The following is a 25,231-nucleotide window of genomic DNA, read 5'->3' on the forward strand; positions in this document are numbered from 1 at the left end:
TTCATTGGAGAAAGTGACACTGTAGGACCCACAGTTGGATTTGTCTTATTTTGTTCCACAATCTAAACAATGTTAACAAGCTGAGACATTCATTTTGTTTCAGTACGAGATTTAGAAACAATTCCAAATAAGGTTTATTGAAGAAGCCTTATCTGGAAACATGACTTGTTCCTGATTGTATATTTCACCTTGAACATATCAACGGTAGAAGTCAGCAATTGCCCACCTTTTGTAACATTAAATTTCTAGTACATGTGATCCGATGTGAAAACAGAATAATTATTAATAAGGGAATATGAATCAGCATTCATTACTTCACTACTTTTGACTATTTAGTATATCAAAACTATTTAAAAGAAATAACAATTCACATATCATAACCTCTGGACATCCTAAAACACTTTACAGCCAATGATGAACGTTTGAAGTGTGTTGTAAACATATTTTACACACAGCCTGCTCCCAATATCAGCATCCCACAATGGCCAGATAATCGGGTCTTGTATTGTTGATCTAGGGATAAATATTGGCCAGGATGCCAGGGTTAACAATTTTGCTTTTCTTCAAAACAGTGTTGGGGAATTTTTGCATCCCTCTGAGAAGATGGGCTGGTCCTTGATTTAATGCCTCATGCAAAAGCAGTTGACACTTCCATTATATCTGCATTAGCATCTCAGTACACATTTTGTGTCTACATCTTGGAATGAGAACTCAAACCCAGGCAGGGGGAAACAGCATTTGCAGATGTGCCACATCTTGATACCTTACCCTTTTAAGGTACACTTTACATAGCAAAATAAGGCATTTCAAAAGGGGAAAAGGCAGGAGAATCAAACCCAGGTTCAATTCCAGCTTTGGATGACTGTGTGGAGTTTGTGCGTTCTCCCCATGTCTGCGTGGGTTTCCTCTGGGTGCTCCAGTTGCCTCCTGTAGTTGAATGATGTACGGGTCAGGTGGATTAGCCCATTGGAAATGGGTATTGTGGGGGATGGATCTGGGTCTGAGTGGGATGCAACTCAGAGGGTTGGTGCAGACTGAATGGGCCAAATGACCTCTTTCCACACTGCAGTGATTATATGATTCTATGACAACAAGCTTGATGTTAACAAAAGTGACTATCAAAGTGGTTGAAAATAGTTTTTTGATGAGGCTTTTAAGGATGGGAGAAATAGAAACAACTTGAACAGCTCAAGAGAGCAGAATTCCCGAATTTCAGGCTGTGGCACTGGAATCTCTGCCCTCAGCAATGGTCTGGGGATTGACAGGTGCAATAGGAATTGGGACAAAGTACAGACAATAAATCAAAATGCAAGAAGAAAGCTGAAAATTGAAGAGGTGAGCAGAATCAACAAGATAATATAGATTTGAAGTTAAACTAACAACACACTGCATTCAGGAAACAAATTCCTCAAAGTTAATATGTTTGATTTCCACCTTTTATCTCAGATTGGTTTGGGATGTAGGTTTGCTCGCTGAGCTGAAAGGTTCATTTCCAAACGTTTTGTTACCTTACTAGACAACATCTTCAGTGGACCTCAATCCAAAGCAATGCTGAAAGTTCCTGCTTTCTATTTCTTTGTTTGGATTTCTTTGGGTTGGTGATGTCATTTCCTGTGGTGATATTATTTCCTGTGGTGAAGTCACTTCCTGTTCCTTTTCTCATGGGGTGGTAGATGGAGTCTAACTCGATGTGTTTGCTGATAGATTTCCAGTTGGAATGCCATGCTTCTAGGAATTTTCGGCGTGTCTTTGTTTGGTTTATCCCAGGATGGATGTGTTGTCCCAGTTGAAGTGGTGTCCTTCTTCTTCCGTATGTGAGGATACTAGTGAGAGAGGGTCATGTCTTTTTGTGGCTAATTGGTGTTCATGTATCCTGGTGGTTAGTTTTCTGCCTGTTTGTCCAATGTAGTGTTTGTTACAGTTCTTGCACGGTATTCTGTAAATGACATTAGTTTTGTTCATTGTTTGTGTAGGGACTTTCAAGTTCATTAGCTGTTGTTTTAGTGTGTTGGTAGCCCACAAACCCACCAACACACTAAAACAGCAGCTAATGAACTTGAAAGACCCTATACAAACAATGAGCAAAACTAACGTCATTTACAAAATGCCGTGCAAGAACTGTAACAAACACTACATTGGACAAACAGGCAGAAAACTAGCCACCAGGATACATGAACACCAGCTAGCCACAAAAAGACATGACCCTCTCTCAGTAGTGTCCTCACATACGGATGAGGAAGGACACCTTTTCAACCAGGACAACATATCCATCCTAGGACAAGCCAAACAAAGACACACACGAGAGTTCCTAGAAGCAAGATATTCCAACTGGAACTCTATCAACAAACACATCAAGTTAGACTCCATCTACCACCCCCTGAGAAAAGGAACAGGACGTGATTTCACCACATAAATAACATCACCACAGGAAATGACATTACCAACCCAAAGAAACCCAAACATATAAATAGAAAGCAGGAACTTTCAGCATTGCTTCACCTGAGGTCCACTGAAGATGTTACTCAGTAAGGTAACAAAACGTTTGGAAATGAACCTTTCAGCTCAGCGAGCAAACCTACATCCAAAACCACAACCTGAGCTACATATCTTCTCAAAACTCGCTATCTCTGAATGGTGCAGAATTCTTCCATTCTGCACTTTCAGCACAAGCATCCTTTCTGGCTTCCTATTTAAATGTCTTTTATCCTTGAGCTTTCTATTAAATTACCATCAATCCTGCTTTAGAAGTTTTTTTTATTTGTTCATTCATGGAATGTGAGTATGACTGACTAGGCCAGCATTTATTACCCATTCCTAATTGCCCAGAGGGTATTTAAGAGTCAACCACAATGCTGTAGGTGTGGAGTCAAGTGTAGGACAGACCCAGTAAGGGCGGCAATTTCCTTCCTAAAGGATGTTTGTGAACTAGATGGGTTTTTCTCGACAATAGACAATGGTTTGATGATCACCACTAAACTCTTAATTCCTGATGTTTATTGAACTCTTAATTCCATCAGCTGCCTTGGCAGGATTGAAACCCAGGTCCCTAGAACATTACCCCACTGTCTGGACTAATAGTCTAGCAATAATACCACTGGACCATCACCTCATTTTCTGCTTAATCTGCCCTGGCCCCAGGGCACAGGAATTCTACGGCACAGAAGTAAGAAAATGTAACTGCCTCTTATTAAGGAGCACTTTGTCCTGAAATGCCATTCCATCAAATAAATGATTACCTAGGAGAGGATCTTAATCATATTCAATATGAAATGGTCTTTGTTGTTTAAAGGAACGCTCATCTCTATCTCTATATTGAAAAGAACAAAATTGTCAGGTGGTCAATAGTTACCTTATTTGAATCTTATTCCTTCTTATAGCAGTACAGCCATGACACTAGCTTCAGATGTAAGGAGGAAGTGATTTTGGGTATTAACTGAAATGTTGCAATTAAATAGCCTCAGGATATCTGTGGTTCTAATATTATGTAGTTTGCAGTCTTCCTATTGGGAGCTTTTTAAAAACTGTATTTGTCTTATCAGACTGAAAACTTTCAAGAAGTGCTTGGAAGCCAAGAGATAACTTCCGAAAATGTGAAGCATCAGTCTGGAAGCAATGAGTTACAGCCAAAGAAGAAGAAAAAGAAAAGGCTACAGGACTATTGGACTTCTGGTAATAATACAATCTTTTCTGATAGCTCTGCATTTTTATAAAAAGAATAGCATTCCGGTATTGCCAATGATTCAAAACCCATGTTTTGGTTAGCAGTGTAGGAAGGATGAAGCTTTGTTTTCAAAAAGTTAATGCTTCAGAACCATGACATTAACCAAGACCAGTTCTGAGGAACTGTCAATGTCCTTCAGCCTTAACCTTGCTTCTCCCTGCACAGACACTGTCTGATGAATTGCCAGCATTTTCTGTTTTAATTTTGGGATCATCCAAACCTCTGTTGCCCACGTCCTTCTTTGCAAAATATTTAATTTTAATTTGCTCCATAATCTCATTACCTTATTATTTCTGTTAATGTAATCCAGGCCGACTATCCTCCAAGATGTTTGAAAGGCCCTGGCTGCAGCTCACTCATATTTGGTGTCTCATAAAAGTATTTTAAAAAGCATAAGAAACAGGAACAGAAGGAGCCCACATGATCCATCAGGTTCTACTCTCTGATCATCTTCAGTTTTCATTCTGCTAATCTCCCTGATCTCTACATCCATTGATCCCATGGGAAGCTAAATATCTCTTGATCTCAGCCTGGACTACACTCAATGACTGAGCAGCCACAGTTCTCTGGGTAGAGAATTCCAAAGACTCCTGACTTTCTGAGTGAAGCAATTCCTCCTCTTCTCAGTGTTAATGACTGACTCCTTATCCTGAGATAATGCCTCCTTATTTTAGAATCTTCAGCCGGAAGAAACAGCTTCCCAGTATCTATCTCTCAAACTCGCTTGGCATCTCATGTGTTTCAGTAGTGTAAGCCCATCGAACAAATGTTTCATGACAGGAATCACATTAGCCTTTGTTTCATCCCTCTAAGACAAGTATATCCTGCCTTAATTAAGAAAACCAAAACTAAACACAGCCCCTCAGGTATTATCTCAACAAAACCCTGTACAAATCTGGCAAGACTTCTTCACCCTTGTACTCTTGCTTTCTTGCATTAAAGGTTAACATTCAATTTTCCTGCTTAATTGTTTACTGTACCACATGGTAACTCACTGTGAAGCATGTGTGGAGACACGTAATCTCTTTTATCATCAACGTTCAAAAGTTTCTCATCACTTTTAAAAAAATTCTGATTTTCTGTTTGCCCTACTTAAGTGAATAACTTCACATTTCCCCACATTATATTTGATTTTCCTTGTATTTGCTTATTCACTTGGCCTGTCTTTATCATTTTGCAGCCTTTCTATATCTTCCGCACAGTTTATTGTCCCAGCTAACCTTGCACTGTGAATGAGCTTGCATGCATCTGGACAAGTTAAGTTATCAATATAACCCCAGCACTGGTACTTGTGGCACAACACTCCCGATAGCCTGCCAATTTGGAAATATCCCATTTATCTCTAATCTCTGTCTTCCGTCCAGTAAGCACTCCTTCGTCTTTACAAGTACATTACCAGCAAATGAGCGGTACGGTGGCTCAGTGGTTAGCATTGTTGCCTCACAGCGCCGGAGATCCAGATTCAATTCCTGCCTCAGGCAACTGACTGTGTGGAGTTTGCACATTCTCCCCATGTCTGCATGGGTTTCCTCCGGGTGCTCTGGTTTCCTCCCACAATCTAAAGATGTGCACATGCTAAATTTCCCGTAGTGTTAGATGAAGGGGTAAATGTAGGGGAATGGGTCTAGGTGGGTTGCTCTTCGGAGGGTTGGTGTGGACTTGTTGAGCCAAAGGGCCTGTTTCCACACTAAGTAATCTAAGAAAAATCCACGGATTCTATTCTGTTTAATAACCTTTCCACCATGTAAATCAGGAATTGTATCAGTGAGTGGCATGAAATCTGTTTTGGTGATGTGGCTGGCATGGGCTACATAGCTGGCAAACCTCTGAGATGTAAATGTAAGACTCACTGCAGTGTGTGAGCTTGGGGTGGAGCACAACAATACCAATTATGAGTCCTGATTAATAAAGTGTTTTGGTAGTTGAGGAGTGTTTGGTGATTTGAGTTGCATCCGAAGCTATAGGCAAATGTGAGGTCTGCAGATGCTGGAGATTAGAGTCGGGAGTGTGGTGCTAGAAAAGCACAGCAGGTCAGGCAGCATCTGAGGAGCAGGAGAATCGACGATGCTGCCTGACCTGCTGTGCCTTTCCAACACCGCACTCTCCACTCCAAAGCTATTGGTGCAGTTGATAAGGTATGATATTCCGAAGGTGCATTCACTTGCCTTAATCATTCATATTAGATTAGATTAGATTACTTACAGTGTGGAAACACCGATAGTTGAATGTCTTGCAGCATTGCAGTGGGGCTTGACTCCTATCTGACACTGTGTCGGGAGGATATCCGACTGGAGGGTATCCTAGTGCCCGACTGCCATGTACCATCTCCCCTATAGACACCTCTTGCGCTACAAGATCCAGTGCAGTGTCCAGATACCTTGCACCATTCTTCAATGTTTCACAGACTAAATTTGTTGCCTTCATTAGTGAAAGCATCTTTTCCAGCCACGATGTACTAACTCTTTAAATGATGCAGGCTAGCTTTCAACATGCCATTCACAACATTGGCAACCAGATAATTGGTAACACAGTTGGCAATGGTTAGATGCTGATATTGAAATAAACAGTCAACTCTGAGTTGTTACATTGCCTTCTTCACACTCAACTGGCAAGGATTAATCATATGTCACAGTCACCACGCCCATTTTCAGGTGCTGTCCCAGTTAGCAACTCTCCTCCCACCATTCAGTCAGTTCAGGACATACCATGAAATCTTTGTGAAATTCAATCTTCATCCAACTACTTGCTACAACAACATAACCTGCTGGAAATTATCAGTAGGTCTGGCAGCACCTGTAGAGAGAAATCAGCTAACATTTCAGGTCCAGTGACCCTTCTTCAGAACCCAAAAACATTAACCCTAATTTTGCTCCACAGATGCTACCAGACCCGCTGAGATTTTGCAGCAATTTCTGGTTTTGTTTCTGATTTCCAGCATCCATAGTTCTTTCAGTTTTCTGACTATGCACTATGCTGAATTGCGAGATGAAATCCCAAAGCTGTTCGGCGGCAGTGGTTAGCACTGCTGCCTCTCAGCGCTAGGGACCGGCGTTTGATTCCTGCCACAGATGACTGCCTGTGTGAAGTTTGCACATTTTTCCCCTGTCTGCGTCGGTTTCCTCCCACAATCCAAAGATGTGCAGGTTAGGTGAATTGGCCATGCTAAATTGCCCATAGTGTTCAGGGATGTGTAGGTTAGGTAGGTTAGAGTAATAGGGTAGGGGAATGGGTCTGGTTGGGATACACTTTAGAGTATTGCTGTGGACTTGTTGGGTCAAATGGCCTATTCCCATACTGCAGGGATTCTATGACGAAAACTGGTAATGCTGCTTGTTCATTGCGATAAGCATGGACGAGTTACTAAAGAGGGACCTAAATTTATAGTGAGTTTAGTCAATTCAATGTAATCTGGGGCATGGGAATGCTTTGCTCTAAATGCAACCCTTCATCCTGACATTCACTAATGGTGAATGTGTACAGAAAGGGTGAGGTAATTATTGGACTATGATTTTTACGTCAACCTTTTATTTACAGATAGTTAATCACAATATGATTGCGCATTGGAGACAGTCATATCAGATTCGGACTTTTTACAAAACATTTGTTAAGCAAGATCTTTATTTACTTTTAATCAAAGCAAAATTTAATTTTGCATGCTCGCATTTAATTCGGATTGTATAAGATTTTCAGCGAAAGCTCATGTTGCACTGGAGTGATAAGAGGTTGCAATGTGCCATTGGGCTTACTACTGGTTTAAAGTGGTCATTCCTTATTGGGTTCAGAGTTTGAGTAGCTTTGCAAAAGCAAAGCAACTGGACTTTTTTACAACGATTTTTACCCAAGGGCAGGGTTGATCAAGCAAAGGAAGTTGAAATGTGAGCTCCTTCAAACCTGGGTGGTTCTACAGCATTAATTCATGGCCAAGCCCAGTCAAGTTTAGGATTAGATCTGCTCAGGTTTGAACATTCCCAAAGGTAACTTAGCACCATGGAATGTAGCCATTTTTTTAAAAGATTGTGCTAAAGGAAGCAGCTGACTGTTTTAATATTGAAGATGGCTTTGATTCAGGTGAAAGCCATTCAATGAGCCCATTCAATGTTGGGGCATGAAAACGTAACCCTTGAAAACATTAAAGAATCACACATAATGTCAGAGAATAAGACTTGCAATAATTAAAAACTGTACAAATGGAAGCTATTAGTACTAATAATACTTATTTAATTGACAGTGCCAGATACTACCCAAATTTGGTAGCTCTGTCACTTCTGATACAGAAGGACATGGGGTTCAAAACAGAACCTGAACACACAAATCAATGATAACTTTAAAGCTCAGTACTGAAAGAGTGCTGCTTTGTGGGCGATACTTCAGATAGTATATTAAACCATGTCCTGACTGCCCTATCAGCTGACATAAAAGATCTCACAGCACCGTTTCCTGAAGGAGAAGGTATCCCTTTATCCCTCAATCAATATCATAAACTATAGTTTGCTGCTGTTTTTGGGAACTCGCTGTATAGAAATTAGCTTTTATGTTATTTTGAAGGACGCTCGACTATGTGGTGTTCTTCCATCCATTCTGACAGAATTGAACACTAGTGGGCTAGTCAGAGGACCTCCTTATGGATCTGCTGCTAGACCTGGCTAAAATAACCATTAGTAGTATCAGACAGCAGACCATTATGGGGGGGGGGGTCATAGTTCCTGACTGCCTGTCCCTATTCTGCTCCTCCAGTCACATCCAGGTATCCTTGGTGAGGGAGCATGTGATGTCTAGCAGCACACTCAAAGCCTTTAGGGACACTATTTTGATTTAGTCACCTCTTCATTTTCTCTATTTTAGTTTGTGTTATTTTTATGCTGCCTCTGCAATGCTGCCTCAGTGTTTGCAATGTGATTAATTTGGAAAATTGTTGAATTGGTGGTGGGTTTATTTTATAATAAGAAATGTTAGTGGTGAAGTGGTAATATCAGTGGACTTGCAATCCAGATGCCTTGGTTAATTCTCTGAGGCAGGGGTTCAAATGCAACAATAGCAGCTGGTGGGATTTAAGTGTAACTAACAGAAAAAAAAGAGCTGAGTTCTGTTTCTGGACTGGGAACAATGGAAGCTGGTGTTTGTAGTAAATTGAAGATTTGCATTCAAGCCTTTGTAAACTCAATGCAAAAAGGAGCTGCGTTCTTGGTTTGGACAGCCTGTTCATGTCGATATTGCCCTTGTTTCTAAACAGCAAGGCATGCATTTGATGCCCAGATGTATCTTTATTCCTTAAGACAATAAGACATAGGAGCAGAAATTAGGTTATTCAACCCATCAAGTCTGCTCTGCCATTTAATCATGGCTTATAAGTTTCTCAACCCCATTCTCTGCTTTCTCCCCATAACCCTTAATCCTCTCATCAATCAAGAACCGATCTATCTTCATCTTGAATATACTCAATGACCTGGCTTCGACAGCCTTCTGTAGCAGTGATTTCCATTGATTCACCATTCTCTGACTGAAAAACTTTCTCTTTATCTCTGTTCTAAAAGATCATCCCTTTACTCTAAGGCTAAGCCCTCAAGTCCTTGTCTCTCCTATCTAGAATGGAAAGCTTAACTGGTTACTTGGGAAATTAGTTAATTTGCTGGTTTCTTTATCTAAAAGGAAGAGCTGAGTTCTTCCTCAGTGAAGTGTTTCTGTCTGGACAGGGAAAGGATACAGCAGCAGGCCTAGGATAGAAATATTTGTGTGAGAGCAAGATGGCAAATTGAAATGGCAAGTGACTAGGAGGTCAGGGGTCATTTTTGCGGATGGAGTGGAGCTGGTCTGTAAGGCAGATACCCCAGTCTGCATTTGGTCTCACCAATGTAAAGAAGACCACATTGTGAGCATGTCCTTTGCCTTTCACTCTAAGCTCCCTGATCATCAGTTCCACTTGCTCCTCTTTGACCTTTGTCAATGGCATAAAAACTATCATTGTCCACCACACTGATTCTGAAGAAGAGTCTTTGGACTCAAAATGTTAACTCAGTTGCTCTCTTCACAGCCGTTGCCAAACCTGGTGTGTTTCTCTAGCACTTTTTGTTTTTGTATAGTACGTTTAAATTCCCAGAACATGCCCAAATATTTTGCATGAATCACTTTTGATGTCTAGGGCCTGTTATAAGAGAAAATGTGGCAACCAATTTGTGCATAGCCAAGTAATTAAAACAGTAATGTAAGAAATGCATACTTGAATTTGTTATTCAGAGGTTTTAGTTGAAAGACAAATTTTGGGTGGGGCATTGGAAGAGATTTACTGGTTGATTGCAAGTTCTTTGTAGGTCCCTTTACATCAAAATTGGAAGATTAAGGACTCAGTTTATTAGCTCATCTGGAAGACAACGCCTCTAACAATGTAGCATTCACTCAGTACTCTTTATGTGTCTAAGTCTAGATCATATTGTACTGAATCAACACTTAATTCTTTTGTCACTAGTGGCAATAATGTTATTCCTAAGTTAAAATTACTCTTCTATAATGACAACATAAGCAAAAAACCTCACAACACCAGGTTATAGTCTAACAAGTTTGTTTGAAACTGCAAGCTTTCAGAGCCCCATTCCCTCCTCAGGCAGCTGTCTGGAATAAGTTAAATAACTCTTTCATGGAGAAGGAATCTGATTCTCTGCCTCACTTTGAATTTGATTTGGGCCAAAGGGACACAAAGGAATAAGGCACAGGACAGGAAACTGGTGTCAGACATGATCTTATTGAATAACAAAACAGACTCAAGGGACTGGAAAGCCAACTTCTCACATTGCTCTCGGTCTAATTGTAAAGGTTGGATCTCTTTATATTTCTGTATTTTTGATTATGGACTAAAATGGGAAAGAGACTATGGAGGAAAGAATTGCTACACATTTTTAAAAGCAAGTCACCTGGCACACAGTTTACACAGCCGTTTGTTCAAGTAATGTGCATGGTTAGTACAGATGAACTAGAGCCAAGGGTGTGCACAAAGGAAGATTTGACCAGAAATAAATAGTTGATTAGAATGTGGAATGGTAACTAGTTGTCAATGACAATGGCCTTCTGCCTGCCAACAACTTTACGATTGGCTCCCAAGCAGCTGAACAGATTGTAAGCATGAATGTTTGGTCAGGAGCCATCGGTCATCTGAGGAGGAAGGTATTATCCTTTTCTCCACAGTAAAAAAACACTCAAGTTGAAGAAAGCCAGTTTATTTCCCCTCTTCAGATACTGAAAGGTGTGGCTTTTAACAAATAATGCAGGGAATTTATAAATGTGAACCACTCAACCTGTGCTTCATGTAATCAAATGAAGGTACCTAGAGAATGAAGATAGAGGGGCAGCAAGCCTGACAAGCCAAAAAGGTCATCTCAGTAAATCCCATGAACAGGGAACATTGAACCACTTTACCAGTCTTTTCCTCCACCCAAGACACTCATTTTTTATTTGTGTCTGTTGTGAGAGTTTTTTTAAGATGGTTAGAGTTTTATAACATAATTAGAATTTTAACTGGTAACATTATATGTTGTGGTTCACAATTAATAATCTGTAATGAGAATTGATTTATTTGTAATAAATAGTGATAACTTTAAGTACAGAAATCTAGTCTGTGCTAACAACTTTGTTGCGTGATATTCCTTTAGGAAGTATGACAATAATATGATAGAATTCTCCACTAAAATGGAGAACAAAGAATTTGAATCTGAAACTAGAGTCCTGAATCTTAATAAAGACAACTATGAGGATATGAGATGTGAATTTGCAAGGATGGATTGGAGAACATTATTAAGGAGGTGACAGTAGACATGCAAGGGTTCATATTTTTAAAATGTGCATGAATAACAACAATTATTATATAACATACTCAAAGTCTTTGACTTATTGTTAAAAGGCACATCTTACAGAAGCAAATAAGGGGAATAAACTGACTTCCTTCAGGTTTGAGGGTGTTTTGACTGCCAAGAAAAGGGCAACTCCTTCCTTCTTGGTTTTTTTTATCCACTTGTGGAAGATGGGCATTGCTGGCTGGGCAAGCATTTATTGGCCATCCCCAGTTGTCGCTGAGAAGGTGGTGGTGAATCGCTTTCTTGAACCACTGCACCCATCTACTATGGGTAGGCCCACAATCTCCTTAGGGATGTAGTTCTAGATTTGACCCAGTGACAATGAAGGAACAGTGGTATATTTCCGAGCCAGGATGGTCAGTGGCTTGGAGAGCAACCTGAAGGTGGTGGTGTTCCCATGTATCTGCTGCACTTGTCCTTCCAGGTGGACATAGTCATGGATTTGCAAGATACTGTCTAAGAACCTTTGGCCAATTGCTGTAATGCATTTGCAGATGGTATGTACTGCTGCTACTAAGTGTCAGTGGTGAAAAGTGTGGATTTTGGTGGATGTGGTGTCAATCAGGCAGGCTACTTTGTCTTGAATGGTGTCAAGTCTCGTGAGTGTTGTTGGAGCTGCATCCATCCAGGAAAGTGGGGAGTATTCCATCACACTCCTGACTTATGCTTTGTAAATGATGGACAGTCTTTGGGGTGTCAGGTAAGTTACTTGCTGCAGTATTCCCAGCCTTTGATCTGCTCTTGTAGCCATTGTATTTATAAGAGTCCAGTTGAGTTTCTGGTCAATTGTGACCCCCAAGATTGATAATGGGCTATTGGTAACACCAATGAATGTCATGGGGTGTGGCTAGATTGTCTCTTATTGGAAATGGTCATTGCCTGGCAATTTTGTGACAGAAATCTTATTTGCCACTTGTCAACCCAAGCCTGGATAATTATCAGATCTTGGTTGCATTTGAACATGGACAAGTGGAGGAGTCGCAAATGGTGCTGAACATTGTGCAATCATCAGTGAACATCTCCACTCCTGACCTTGTGATGGAGGGAAGGTCATTGATGAAGCAGCTGAAGATGGTTCGGACTAGGACACCACCCTGAGGGACTCCTGCAGAGATGTCTTGTAGCTGAGATAACTGACCTCCAACAACCACAACCATCTTCCATGTGCCAAGTATGACTCCAACCAGAGGTGAGTTTGGCCCTGATACCCACTGATTCCAGTTTGTTAGGGTCCTTGATGCCACATTCCATCGAATGTGGCCTTGTTGTCAAGGACTGTAGCTCTCAAATCACTTCTGGAATTCAGGTTTTCTGTCCATGTTTGAACCAAGGCTGTAATGAGGTCAGGAGCTGAATGGCCCTGGCAGAACCCAAACTGGACATCACTGAGCAACTTATTGCTGAGCAGGTACTGCTTGATAGCATCATTGATGACACCTTCCATCACTTTACTGATGATCAAGAATAGACAGATGGGGCAATAATTGGTCGGGTTGGATTTGTTCTGCTTTTGTTTACAGGACATATCTGTGCTAATTTCCACATTGTTGGGTAGGTACCAGTGTTGTAACTGTACTGGAACAGCAAGTTGTGGAGCACGTCTTCAGTACTATTGCCTGAAGGTTGTCAGGGCCCAAAGCCATTGCAGTATCCAGCGCCTCCAACCATTTCTTGATATCACGTGAAGTGAATAAATTGACTGAAGACTGGCGTATGTGATGGTGGGCATCACTGAAGGAAGCCAAGATGGATCATCCACTCAGCACTTCTGGCTGAAAATTGCTACAAATGCTTCAGCCTCATTTTTTGCACTGATGTGCTGTGCTCTTCCATCATTGTGGTTGAGGATATTTGTAGAGCCTCCTCCTCCTCCTGTGAGTTGTTTAATTGTCCACAGCCATTCATGACCAGGTGTGGTAGTCACTCAAAGGGCAGCAGTGCATCATTCTCCAATCGGGCAGAATGGAAGACTGCAGTGGGTCTTCTTACAAGTGCAGCTTTTGCACTTTGTGATATTACTGTTAAGGTCATGCTTATTTTGAGTAAGACACCCAGCAAGATGAGGAACAAAGACTGAGGCAAGTGTTTTTTAAGGTCAAGGGATCCAGGAGTTAAAGTATGACTGACAGAAGACAAGGGTGAGGTGAGGATTGCCTTTTACTGGATTTTACTATCCATGGCCTATATCCTGTCCCTGAAATGTACAAACTAGTGCCAATCAAGAGAGCACCCTTTGTTCTCCAACCTCCCCCCACCCAACCTTCACAACTGGCAGCCGGTCTGCACTGGTTTAACTCTTTTTGTTCTGCCTGGAACTGAGATAATTGCAGCCCAAGCAGAAATCGGTTCTGAACTAATCATTCAAATTTGTAAGCCACCAGAATTTGAATGCATGTTTCTGGATTATTAAATTTTGAGCCCTGACAACATTCCAGCACTATGACTTAAGAGACTTGTGATCTAGAATTAGCCATCCTCCTAACCAAGCCACTCCAGTACAGTAACAAGTCTGGCATCAATCTGGCAATGTGGAAAAATGGCACAATATGTTCTGTACATGAAAAGAAAGACAAATTCAAATTGATCAATTACCTTCTTATCAGTCTGCTCTTGATCATCAGCAAAGTGATGGAGGGTATCACCAATAGTGCTATCAAACAATATTTACTGAACAATGAACTGCTCAGTGACACCAAGTTTGAGTTCTATTAAGTCCACTCAGCTCATTACAAACCTTGTCATTAGACTATGTCATTACAGCCTTGGTCCAGGTAAAAAAACTGATCTTGGAGGGAACTGACATCAAGGCAGTAATTGATCAATTATTGAAGACCCCTAGAAAAATTGGTATCAATGTGAATCAGGGGAAGGTCTCCACTGGTTGGCGTAATTCTTAGAACAAAGGAAGGTGATTGTGGTTGTTGGAGGTCAAACATCCAGCCAGGGAATATCTCTGTAGACATTCCTCAGGGTAGAGTTCTAGATCAAATTTTGTTAAACTGCTTCATCAATGATTTCCTATCCATCATAAGGTCAAAAATGGAGATGTTCACTGATGATTGAACATTGTGCAACATCATTCGCGACTGCTCAGATACTGAATCGGACCAAGTTCAAATACAGTAATATCTGGATGACATTCAGGCTTGAGCTGACAAGTGACACGTAACATTCACACCACACAATTATCAGACAACAACCATCTCCAGAAACAGAGAATATAACTGTCACTCCTTGATTTTCAGTGTCACTGCCATTTCTGAATCTCACACTGCCAACATCCTAGAGGTTACCATTGACCAGTCATAGAATACTATATCGACAAAAACAGTTCAAAATGTCATGTAATTCAATTCCTGACTCCCCAAAGCCTGCCCACCATTAACAAGACTCAAGTCAGGACAATGATTGATACTCTCTGTTTGCTTGGATGGGTGCAGCTCCAACAGCATACAAAAAAGGTAAAACTAAACAGTACAGAGTAATCCATTTGATAAGAATTAAACTGTGGTGAAACCTTGAGTCGGCTTGTATTTAGCTGTGAAATTGGATATCCATGGATCAATATTTTGGCAAACAGGGATTTCTGTCTTGCTTGCTACCTATTTTTAATGACAAGACTGTAACAGAGATGAGAGCCCATAAGTAAACAGTTCAATGCATCAGTAATTGCAAAGATGATAGTGATTCATCCTGATGGTTAATAAATGCCCAAAGTGTATTTTTACCATAAACAATTACTTTCTTTACTCCTGCTACTCATCCATTGCACTCACTTTAATACAAAATGCCATGGAGGCTTTTGTCTCCAAAATCAGTTACACCCCAGGGTTATTTCTACCATGTTACTAATATGTGTATCACCTACATGTCCTTGACTGGTTCTAGAACTTGCACTGGTTCTAGAACTTTATTGAAATGTTAACCTTTATCTCAGAATGTTTGGAAATCAAAAGTGAGGAAATGGATGGTTGCGGGGAACCTTGATCAGACCCCACATCAAATACACTAAAATTATCTTGGGTTTGGAAGGGATACAACTCAAGTTTACTGCTATAATGCCAGGGCTTTTAAACGGTTAAATTATTGGCTCAAGTTGTGTAAACTTTGTACAGTGATAGTAATGTGAAGGAAAATTTAATTGGGGTATTTAAAGAAAGGATTTGAAAGGGTCAACACAGAGACAACACATCTGATGTGCAATCCAGAAAGAGGAACTATAGTTTTCAATTCTTACGCACTCCACATAACAAAAAGTAAATAGTTAATTTACAACAAAGCTGCTTTTTCCCTTTACTAATCAATCATCTTTTGAGTATCCCAAGGACCTTTCATCACCACTTCCACCTCTTGACTCTCACACTGCCCTTCAGTGATAACATGTACAGATTCAGGTTCAGCAATGTGACTGCATTGATTTCTCTTTAACTCTGTCTATCCATGTCCCTTTTTCTTAAATGGCTCATCTGACATTGAGGATCTTATGACTCACAAGTGAATCACAAAAACCAAAGCCACATTTATCCACCTTCAGCACAAATTGTTTCTCTGTCTCTTATTCATTGGTAACAACTGCACTAAATTGGATCTTTTGAATTTTAATTATCCTGTTTATCTTGTGCTGAATGGAAAATCCCACTGGGATATGCATCTGATGTGCAATCCAGAAAGAGGAACTATAGTTTTCAATTCTTACGCACTCCACATAACAAAAAGTAAATATTCACGTTTATATTACTTGCTCCCACTGCAATGTCAGCCTCAATGTGGTTGCAAATGCCTTTGTCACATCCCGACAAATATGTTGATAATCCTTCCTCTTTCTCTGAACCTTTTCAATAGCTATCATCTGCATTCTGTTCTATTAGCCTGACATACTTATACAAGATATGATCTGTCTGGTTAGCATGCAAGACAATATTTATTATCGTATCTCAGTACATGTGACAACAATAAATCAGATCAAACCTTAGATTCCAACTGCTCAAACTCTGTTTGAGCTCAGCATCATGGGCCCTCCCTGGTGGCATGGGTCCAATTAACTGGGTGGGAGAATAGGATGCAGGGATTGTCAAACCTTCCCACCACCAACGTACTTAAATCTGAAATGGAAAGATCCATGGACAGCAATTCCACCACAGCCCAACTAGCAATTAGAATTAATTCCCTCTTAAAGATCTCTTCTTGCCACCATTGCAATCAACCTAGGGGATAATTGGAGAATCTCAAAGCAAAATATTGTGTTACTGTGATTGTGTCCCTAACTCTCAGCTAGGAGGCCCTGATTCAAGTCCTACTTGCTCCAGAGATGTATAATAAATTCTCTGAACAGGTTGTTTCAAAAATAGCTACATGATGAGCAATCTCGATGTGTTTGGATGCAGGCTCTGCCGGGAGCCACCTACCCTGTCTTTGTTGCCAACCCCACTTTTCCAAAATGCCTTTCGGTGACCACCCATCTCTGACCTGGGATCCAGAGGTGATCCTTGGCCTCAGGTGGGTGTCCTGCCAGTAACAACTACAGATGCTAAGTGGTGCTTGTTTTGGACCAGGCCAGACCCCATCTAAATATTTTAAGCAGAAAGCCCAGACCTTAACTTTGCTAGTTGTTTTAAGCAGGTGTGAAGTTGATATTCCAGGAGTGATGCAGCTGGCCCAACCACTCAGTTCTAAACACAACAGAATTTATTTATACACAATAGAAAACCGAACTTAGAATAACATAACTATTTGAAAACCCAATTGACTCTGTCACAACTCAATGATGCTGTTCCAAATACAGGTGCACAATCCTTTATCCAAAATGCTCGAGATCAGTTGGTTTTCAGAATGCAGAATTTTTCAAATTTCAGAACAAGTGGCAGTTTGATGGTGAAATGTTTAAAAATCTTGCCGAAGAATAGACTTACTGTGAGTAAAATGGGCCCTGAAACAAAATTGAGGCCATGCACCCACACGTTGCATCTGATTGACACATATCGAATGGATGTGGACTTGGGTTAACTGTTTGCACGCCAAACAACCTTGTTAATGAGAAAAAAACTTCACAAAAAAGACTTTGGACCTCGGAGATTTTCAGATTTCGGGATTTCAGATAAAGAGTTGTCTACCTGTACTTCCAGCAGTCCCCATGAACATCCCCTTGGCAAAAAGATAAAATCAGACACAAGTTCTTACAGGAGAGGGAGATGGCAGAGAGATTTAGCATGGAACCTCCTTCCACTGTAGCTGATTCTAGGGATTCTCCAGCTTAAACTAACCAGCAACTCCTGAATAACCAGACTGCTAAAACGAAAACAAACCAGAGAAAAGCTGAGCTGGGATAACTGGCCACTCCCCTTTTATTGTACAAGTGTTTTTTAAACTTAAATGCTTCTTTAAGTAGATAAATCCACACATCTCGGAATCTATGACTTTACAACCCCTGTGGATTATGATTAGTGTATGTGATTGTCTCAGAGAAATTACTAGTAACATATAGATTGAAATGTTGTAATGCCAACACCAGGCTCAAAGTCTCCATCTCAACTGTCAGATATTTCTGCTGAGGAATGTTCAATTTCCTGGAGAAATACCCATAGGTCTTTCTGTCTTCTCGTCGTCTTCCTGTAAGAGCACAGCACCGACACCCACATCACTTGCTTTGATAACCACCTTGACTGGCTTTGCATATTTTGGTGTGGCAAATACTGGGGCAGTGGCTAACACAGCTTTCAGGCTGTCAGATGCCTTTTGATAGTCCATGGTCCACTGAAACGCTGCGCTTTTCTTTAGTCATTCAGGGAGTGGAGCGGCCACAATGTTAAAATGTTTCACAAATTTCCAATAAAATTCACTCAATCCCAGGAATCATAGTATTGCTCATTTTATTGATGATATGGGAAACTCCCAAATTACCTTTTTTTTGTATTCATTGGGGCCATTTGTCCATGTCCAATGACATGACCCAGGAAGGTGACTTGGGTTTGAGCAAATTCAATTTTAGCCAGATTTATCACCAAGCCTGCCTCCCGAAATCGATCGAACAATTCTGATAAATGTTGCAAATGTTCCTTCCACATGTGACTGAAAATCACCAGGTTATAAATATAAACTACACGATTGGGTAATCTGGAAATGATGTTATTGGTTAGTCTCTGAAATGTGGCTGGCACATTTTTCATACCAAGTGGCATGACTTTAAACTGATATAGTCCATTCAGCTTTGCGAAAGCCGAGATTGTCTTTGATCTTTCAGACAAAGATACTTGCCAGTATCCTCTAAGCAAGTCCAACTTAGAAGTACAAGTTGTTTGTCCCACTTTTTCAACACAGTCGTCCAAATGTGTAATCAGATATGCATCAGTCTTTGTAACTGCATTGGTTTTGCGATAGTCCACACGTAACTGTTAGCTATCATCTGGTTTTGGTACCATTACTATGGGAGAGCTCCAGTCACTGTAACTCACTTTGATTCTGTTATCTTGGAGCATGCGTTGAATCTCCTTTTAAACCTGTGCCAACTTTAGAGGGTTATGCCTACAAGGGTTATGCTTAATTGGACCAGCACGTCCTATATCTACATGATGCCTAATTAAATTAGTACTTTCCAGCTTATTTCTACATATTTCCCCTTGCGATAGCAGTAACTCTTTCAGGACATTTTGATTTTTCTCTGGAAGGTAACTCAATAATTTATCCCAATTTTTGACAACTTCCTCATTGTCCAATTTAATTTGAGGAATGTCCAATACAGAATCCTCTGAATTTGGATCTTCCCTCCGTGTTGTAACCAATAACACAGTTTCCTTTTGCTTTCCTTCCCTGTCAAAATACCTTTTGGGCATATTGACATGATAGGCTGTGTGAGATTTTTTTCTGTCTGGAGTCCTTAACAAATCATTCACCACACTCAGTCCCCTTTTGACTTGATAAGGTCCACTGAATAGTGCTTTTAAAGGTTCACCTATCACTAGAAGTAACACTAACTTCTTACCTCCGATAACAAAATTGCGAGTTTTTAATTTCTTGTCTGCTTCCTTTTCATTGTATGCCGTGATACTTTTAAATGCTGTCTAGCCAACTCCCCCATTCTATTTAAGCATTCCCTAAAATCTGACACAGTCCAAACATGTGGTCTCTGACTTACCAATTTCTCCTTAATCAATTTTGATTCGCTCAATTCATGCCCAAAAACTAATTCAAATGGATTAAATTTGGTTGATACATTTTGTGCATCTCTGATCGCAAAAAGTACAAATGAAATTCAGTTATCCTCATCATCTGGATAGTCTTGACTATAAGCCCTCAACATGGTCTTTAATAACTGATGCCACCTTTCTAGCACTCCCTGTGATTCTGGATGGTACGCACTTCCTCCTTGACCAACCTCCAACCAGGTTGTACAGTCTGATGCATCTTTTTAGCCTCCACTGTGCTTTCTGTTGCCTCTCAACAAAATTCACTGGTTTATCCTGTTTTCCTACATCTAGCTTCCCAGTGCTTTTTCTAACCCGCCAACACTGTGATTTCACATGGCCTACTTTATTGCAGTGAAAACACTGGAGCTTTTTAATTTCTCTTTCCCCTTCAAGGGTTTCCTTTTTATCCTGTGGTAAGTTATCCTCATGATCTCCACCGAGATCTACCTTTCCCTCACCACGTGAGATTTTCTCTTTTCTCCAATTTTTATTCCTCACAGATTGAAATTGATGTTGGAAACCAAACTTTCATTTATGGACCAACTCATAATCATCAGCTATTTCAGCTGCTAATCTTGCCATTTTAACTCCCTGCTCTTCCACATGAGTTCTCATTACCTCAGGAAGTGAATTTTTGAACTCTTGTCTTAGTTGCAACTTAAGTTCAAATTCTCTCTCTTCCTTCTTATTTTCTCTTTTTTTTCTCTCTTTCTCCTCTCTGCCTTTTTCTATCTCTTTTTTTCATTTCCTTTGCTCAGGTTTTCCTCTCATTTTCTTTAATAATTTTCTTTCCCTTTCTTCATCTTCTAACATAGCTCTATTTTCTCTTTCTTTATCTTCTAACTCCTGTTGCCTCACTTGCAATTTAATCTCTTCTAACTCCACTTCTCTGTTTCTCTGATGTACCCAAGCAGTTGACCAACTCCATTACAATTTCAGCTTTGCTTTTGTCCCTGGTTAAACCCAATTCTAACCTGTTTACTAATTCTAAAAGTATATCATTCCTCTGTCCTTCTAAACTTTTTGGCAAATTTGGGAAGCACCTTCAAACCCCAGGACCTCTTGAGAAATTTAAGAGCCATTTCCAAAGATTCTAATGGTTCTTCATTAGAATGTTGAACTATTTCAGTAATAACCACATTTCTTTTGGAGACACCCTCAATTTCAGTTCCTGGTTGCCAATTCCACCAGCTTTGTCTATTCATCTTTTGTAAAACCCTCAAAGTCACTTCTTCTACCCCCAGAAAACTCTTAATGACTGAAAGAGCCATTGGTATCCCAAGCACTGTTCGAACTAACCAAAATCAACACCCAGAACAAAGGAAACTAACAGATCTACCACTCACTGTCTAGGAGTCCAACAATCCTAATTCCAAATTGGAACTTAGAACAAATCTTGCAGACACCCCAATCTGTTATGGACCAGGCCACACGCCCTCAAAACATTTCAAGAAGGAAGCCCAGACTCTACCCCTGCTTAAAACAACTAGAATAGTTAATGTGGATACTCCAGGAGTGATGCAGCTGGCCCAACCACTCAGTTCTAAACAAAACAGTATTTACTTATACACAAACAAAAGAAACCCAAATTTAGAATAACATAACTATTTGAAAACCCAATCAACTCTATCGCAACTTAATGATGCTGTTCCAAATACTTACCATAAACACCCCCTTGGCAACAAGGTAAACTCAGACACAAGTTCTTACAGGAGTGAGAGATGGCAGAGCGATTTAGCAAGGAACATCCTTCCACTGTAGCTGTCTCATTAGATTCTGTAGCTTAAACTCAGCAGCAGCGCCTGAACAGCCAGACTGCTAAAAACCAAATAAAACCAGAGAAAAGCTGAGCTGGGACAGTGGCCACTCCCTTTTCATTGTACAAGTGTTTTTGTTAAAACTGATAAGCTTCTTCAAGTAGATAAACCCAGACATCTCGGACCCCATGATTTTATGACCCCTCTGAAAGAAAAACCAAGGACAACATAACCTTGTAAAAGGAGCAGCATCATCACAAGCTACTGAGTACAAAGAGATGTCAGTTTCCAAATTGCTAACAGCACTTGGCTGGTTAAATTTCAGATCTCAAGTCCTTGATCCTGAGGGTGGTCCACCACCGGCCTGTTAAGTGTACAAATGATACATGAAATGGACCTACCCTAAAAAAAGGTGATCTTGCCTCTGGCCGATTCTCTAGCCAACGGGTGAGATGACTGCCACTTCCACAAGATTCTGCCCCATGTTCCACCTGCCCATCAATTCATTCCTTCATGTGTGGTTTAGACAAGGGCAGACCCTCGTCTGGATGTGTGCTGATGTTTCTTTTTCTTGGCTGTTTTTGTCAGTAATTGTTCACTATCACCAAACACTGTCAATGACAGGATAAGGAGGCAGATTCTGCATCAATCTCAGCTGGAGTGGGAACCCAGTCCATGCAGGTAGCACTATTCTGAGTCACACACTAACTGCACAGTTTGCATTATTCTGAGTCACACACTAGCCATCCAGCTAACTGAGGTAACCAGCCCACATTATCTAGCCCATTAAGTTCAAAATTATTTTTTGTTATAATTTCTTCCATGGCCTTTCCTGACCCATCTCTCTTGAATCTTGGACAGCCATATACCATCTTCTGAATATTCAATTCCTCCAACTCTAATCCACTTTGTCTTCCTATTTTCTTCACATCTGGTTTTCAGATACAGTACTTTAGTCTTTGGGTAACCCGTCCTCTACCTTCATCTTTACAATCACCTCAGGCTTTTGATCACATCTACCAAACCCTCCCTTCTTGGCTTGTTATCTCTTTTCTCCACTCTCATTTATGTTTCTTATGATTAAAGATGATATATAACAGCACTTGTTGCTGTATAATTCAATACTACTCTCAACATACTTGCATCGCAGGAGACAGGATGGTTAAGAAGGCATTTAGAACGCTAGCCTTCATTGCTCAAACCTTTAAGTATATGAGTTGGAAAGACATTTTGAGGTTGTACAGGACATTATTGACACCTTTCCCAGAGTACTGTGTGCAGTTCTGGTTGTCCTGTTATAAGAAGAATACTATTAAACCGGAGAAAAGATTTACCAGGATGTTGCCAGAAATGAAGGTTTTGAGTTATGAAAATAGGCTGGGGCGTTTTTCACTGGAGCATAAGAGGTTGAGGGATGACTTTCTGGAGGTTTATAAAATCATGAGGGGCAAAGATGAGGTGAATAGCATTATCTGAAGGCTATTCTTTAGGGTGGGGATTTCAAAAGCCAGGGGCATATTTTTTAAGGTGAGACGAGAAAGATTTAAAAAGGACAGGACTGTTTTGCACAGACTGTGCTTTGTAAGTGGACTGAACTGCCAGACAAAGTGATGGATGCACATACAGAAATAAATATGTTTGCTATCCAACCTGGATTAAGAAATTCTATATTCTGTTTTATAACAAATAAAAATGTAAATGATGTGTCATATTATAACATAGGTTATAATATATCAGGCAATAAATAAATATGTACAACTATATATGTGATAAATATATCTAATTACATAGCTATGAAAAAGTACCTAAAATTACAAATTAATATATAAAATTGTTAAATATGAAGTTAATTAATCTTTTTCACTTCAAAAATATCCTTGCATTATACAATCCTCATTCTATATTATATATTCACACTTTCTTTCTCTCATGCATATGGTTGTTGTTGATAATTATTTCTGAGTTGTTTCGTTCAATGATATTGCTGATGCACTATAAATAAATAAATATAAATTAAAGGTTTATGTAAAGCAACTTAATAGATTTTTATTCCATCAATTCCCCTGTTTACAAGTCATCAGTCTTGTCAGGGCAGTATTGTAGAGCTGCAAATAACTTTAGGTAAGCAACCTGATTTCTGTCCTTTAGCATTTCCATATGCAAAAAAGAGAAATAAAATCATCATAAAATAATAATAGTTAGAGTCATACAGCATGGAAACATGCTATCTCAACTCATCTGTGGTGATCAGACATCCCAATCTGACCTAGTTCCATTTGCCAGCATTTGGCCCATATCCCTCCAAACCCTTCCTATTCATATACCCATCCAGGTGCCTTTTAAATGTTGCAATTGTGCCAGCCTCCACCACCTGCTCTCACAGCTTGTTCCATACACAAACCACCTCTCTGCATAGAAAAGTCACCCCTCAGGTCTTTTTAAATCTTTCCCATCTCATTTTAAACCTATGTCCTTTAGTTTTGGATTCCCCCCACCCTAGGAAAAAGACCTTGCCTATCTGCCCTATCCATGTCCCTCATGATTTTATAAACTTCTATGAGATCAGCCCTCAGCCTCCAACGCTCCAGGGAAAACAGCCCCAGCCTATCCAATGCCTTCCTAAAGCTCAAAGCCTGCAGTCCTGGCAACATCCTTGTAAGTCTTTTCAGCACTTTCTCAAGCTTAACAACATTGTCCAATGGAAAGCTGACTAGAACAGTATTCCAAAAGTGGCCTCACCAATGTACTGTGCTGTGTGACAATAGTATGACTTTAAGAAATGTATTTTGTCCTGGTTTGTTTTATGAAGAGAAATTTGCTCCAAAGCCAATAACCTACACAGCTTGTGAGGCCCTGGGGATTTTTAAAAGTTGGAACAATAGAAGCAGCCTGAATGCATGGAGTCAAACTCCCACAGAAACAGGATTTTTTTTTTTAAGTTTTACTTTTCAGTAACAAAAGTTGGGGTCCTCCTCCTGCTGCTAAAATTACATGTGAGACAATCTATTTTATTGAATTTGCCTTTGCCAAGGATGTGCTTATGGGATGTTATTATATTCGAAAGTTATTTAGTAGTGGTTGTGTAAATATATATAATAATATATTATTTTGTTAGATATTTTTATAGCGTTACAGTGAAGCCAATTATTTTAATTTTATGTTATCTGTATTTTAATTATAGTGTCTACATCCAGAACACAATGCCTTACATTTACCTTTGAAATAAGAAAAAGTTAGGGTCTAGACTATCTTCTTAATATATTTTAAGGGGGTTTGGTCTGGTCCATAACAACTGCTGCAACATGATGTCCCAACTCTTATATTCAATGTTATGAAATGAAGGCGCGCGTGCCAAATGCTTTCTTCACCACTCTGTCTACCTGTGACTCCACTTTCAAGGAACGATGAACCTGCACCCCTAGGTCTCTTTGTTTGGAAACACTCCCCAGGAGCTTATCTTAAGTGTATAGGTCCTGCCTTGGTTTGCCTTTCTAAAATGCAGCACCTCACATTTATCTAAATTAAACTCCATCCGCCACTTCTCAGTCCATTGGCCCAACTGATCATGATACCATTTTCCTTGAGGTAACCTTCTTCACTGTCTACTACACCTCCAATTTTGGGGTCATCTGCAAACTTACTAACTGGACCTCCTATGTTCACATCCAAATCATTTATATAAATGACGAAAAGCAGTGGACCCAGCACCGATCATTGTGGCACACCATTGGTCAC

The 25,231-nt window shown here is 40.1% G+C and overlaps 1 protein-coding gene across 6 annotated transcripts in view; it reads left to right on the plus strand.

Moving 5' to 3' along the window:
• The window catches only part of rbbp8l (retinoblastoma binding protein 8-like), a 102,407-nt gene that overhangs the window by 53,433 nt on the left and 23,743 nt on the right, over nt 1-25,231 (plus strand). For all 6 annotated transcript variants that reach the window (XM_043710629.1, XM_043710625.1, XM_043710630.1 and 3 more), the window contains one exon: nt 3,540-3,669. In XM_043710629.1, the coding sequence (XP_043566564.1) occupies nt 3,540-3,669 (130 nt within the window). The remainder of the gene's footprint in view (nt 1-3,539; nt 3,670-25,231) is intronic.

This window comes from Chiloscyllium plagiosum, chromosome 20 (assembly GCF_004010195.1).
Source record: "Chiloscyllium plagiosum isolate BGI_BamShark_2017 chromosome 20, ASM401019v2, whole genome shotgun sequence".
NCBI classification, from domain to species: Eukaryota; Metazoa; Chordata; class Chondrichthyes; order Orectolobiformes; family Hemiscylliidae; genus Chiloscyllium; species Chiloscyllium plagiosum.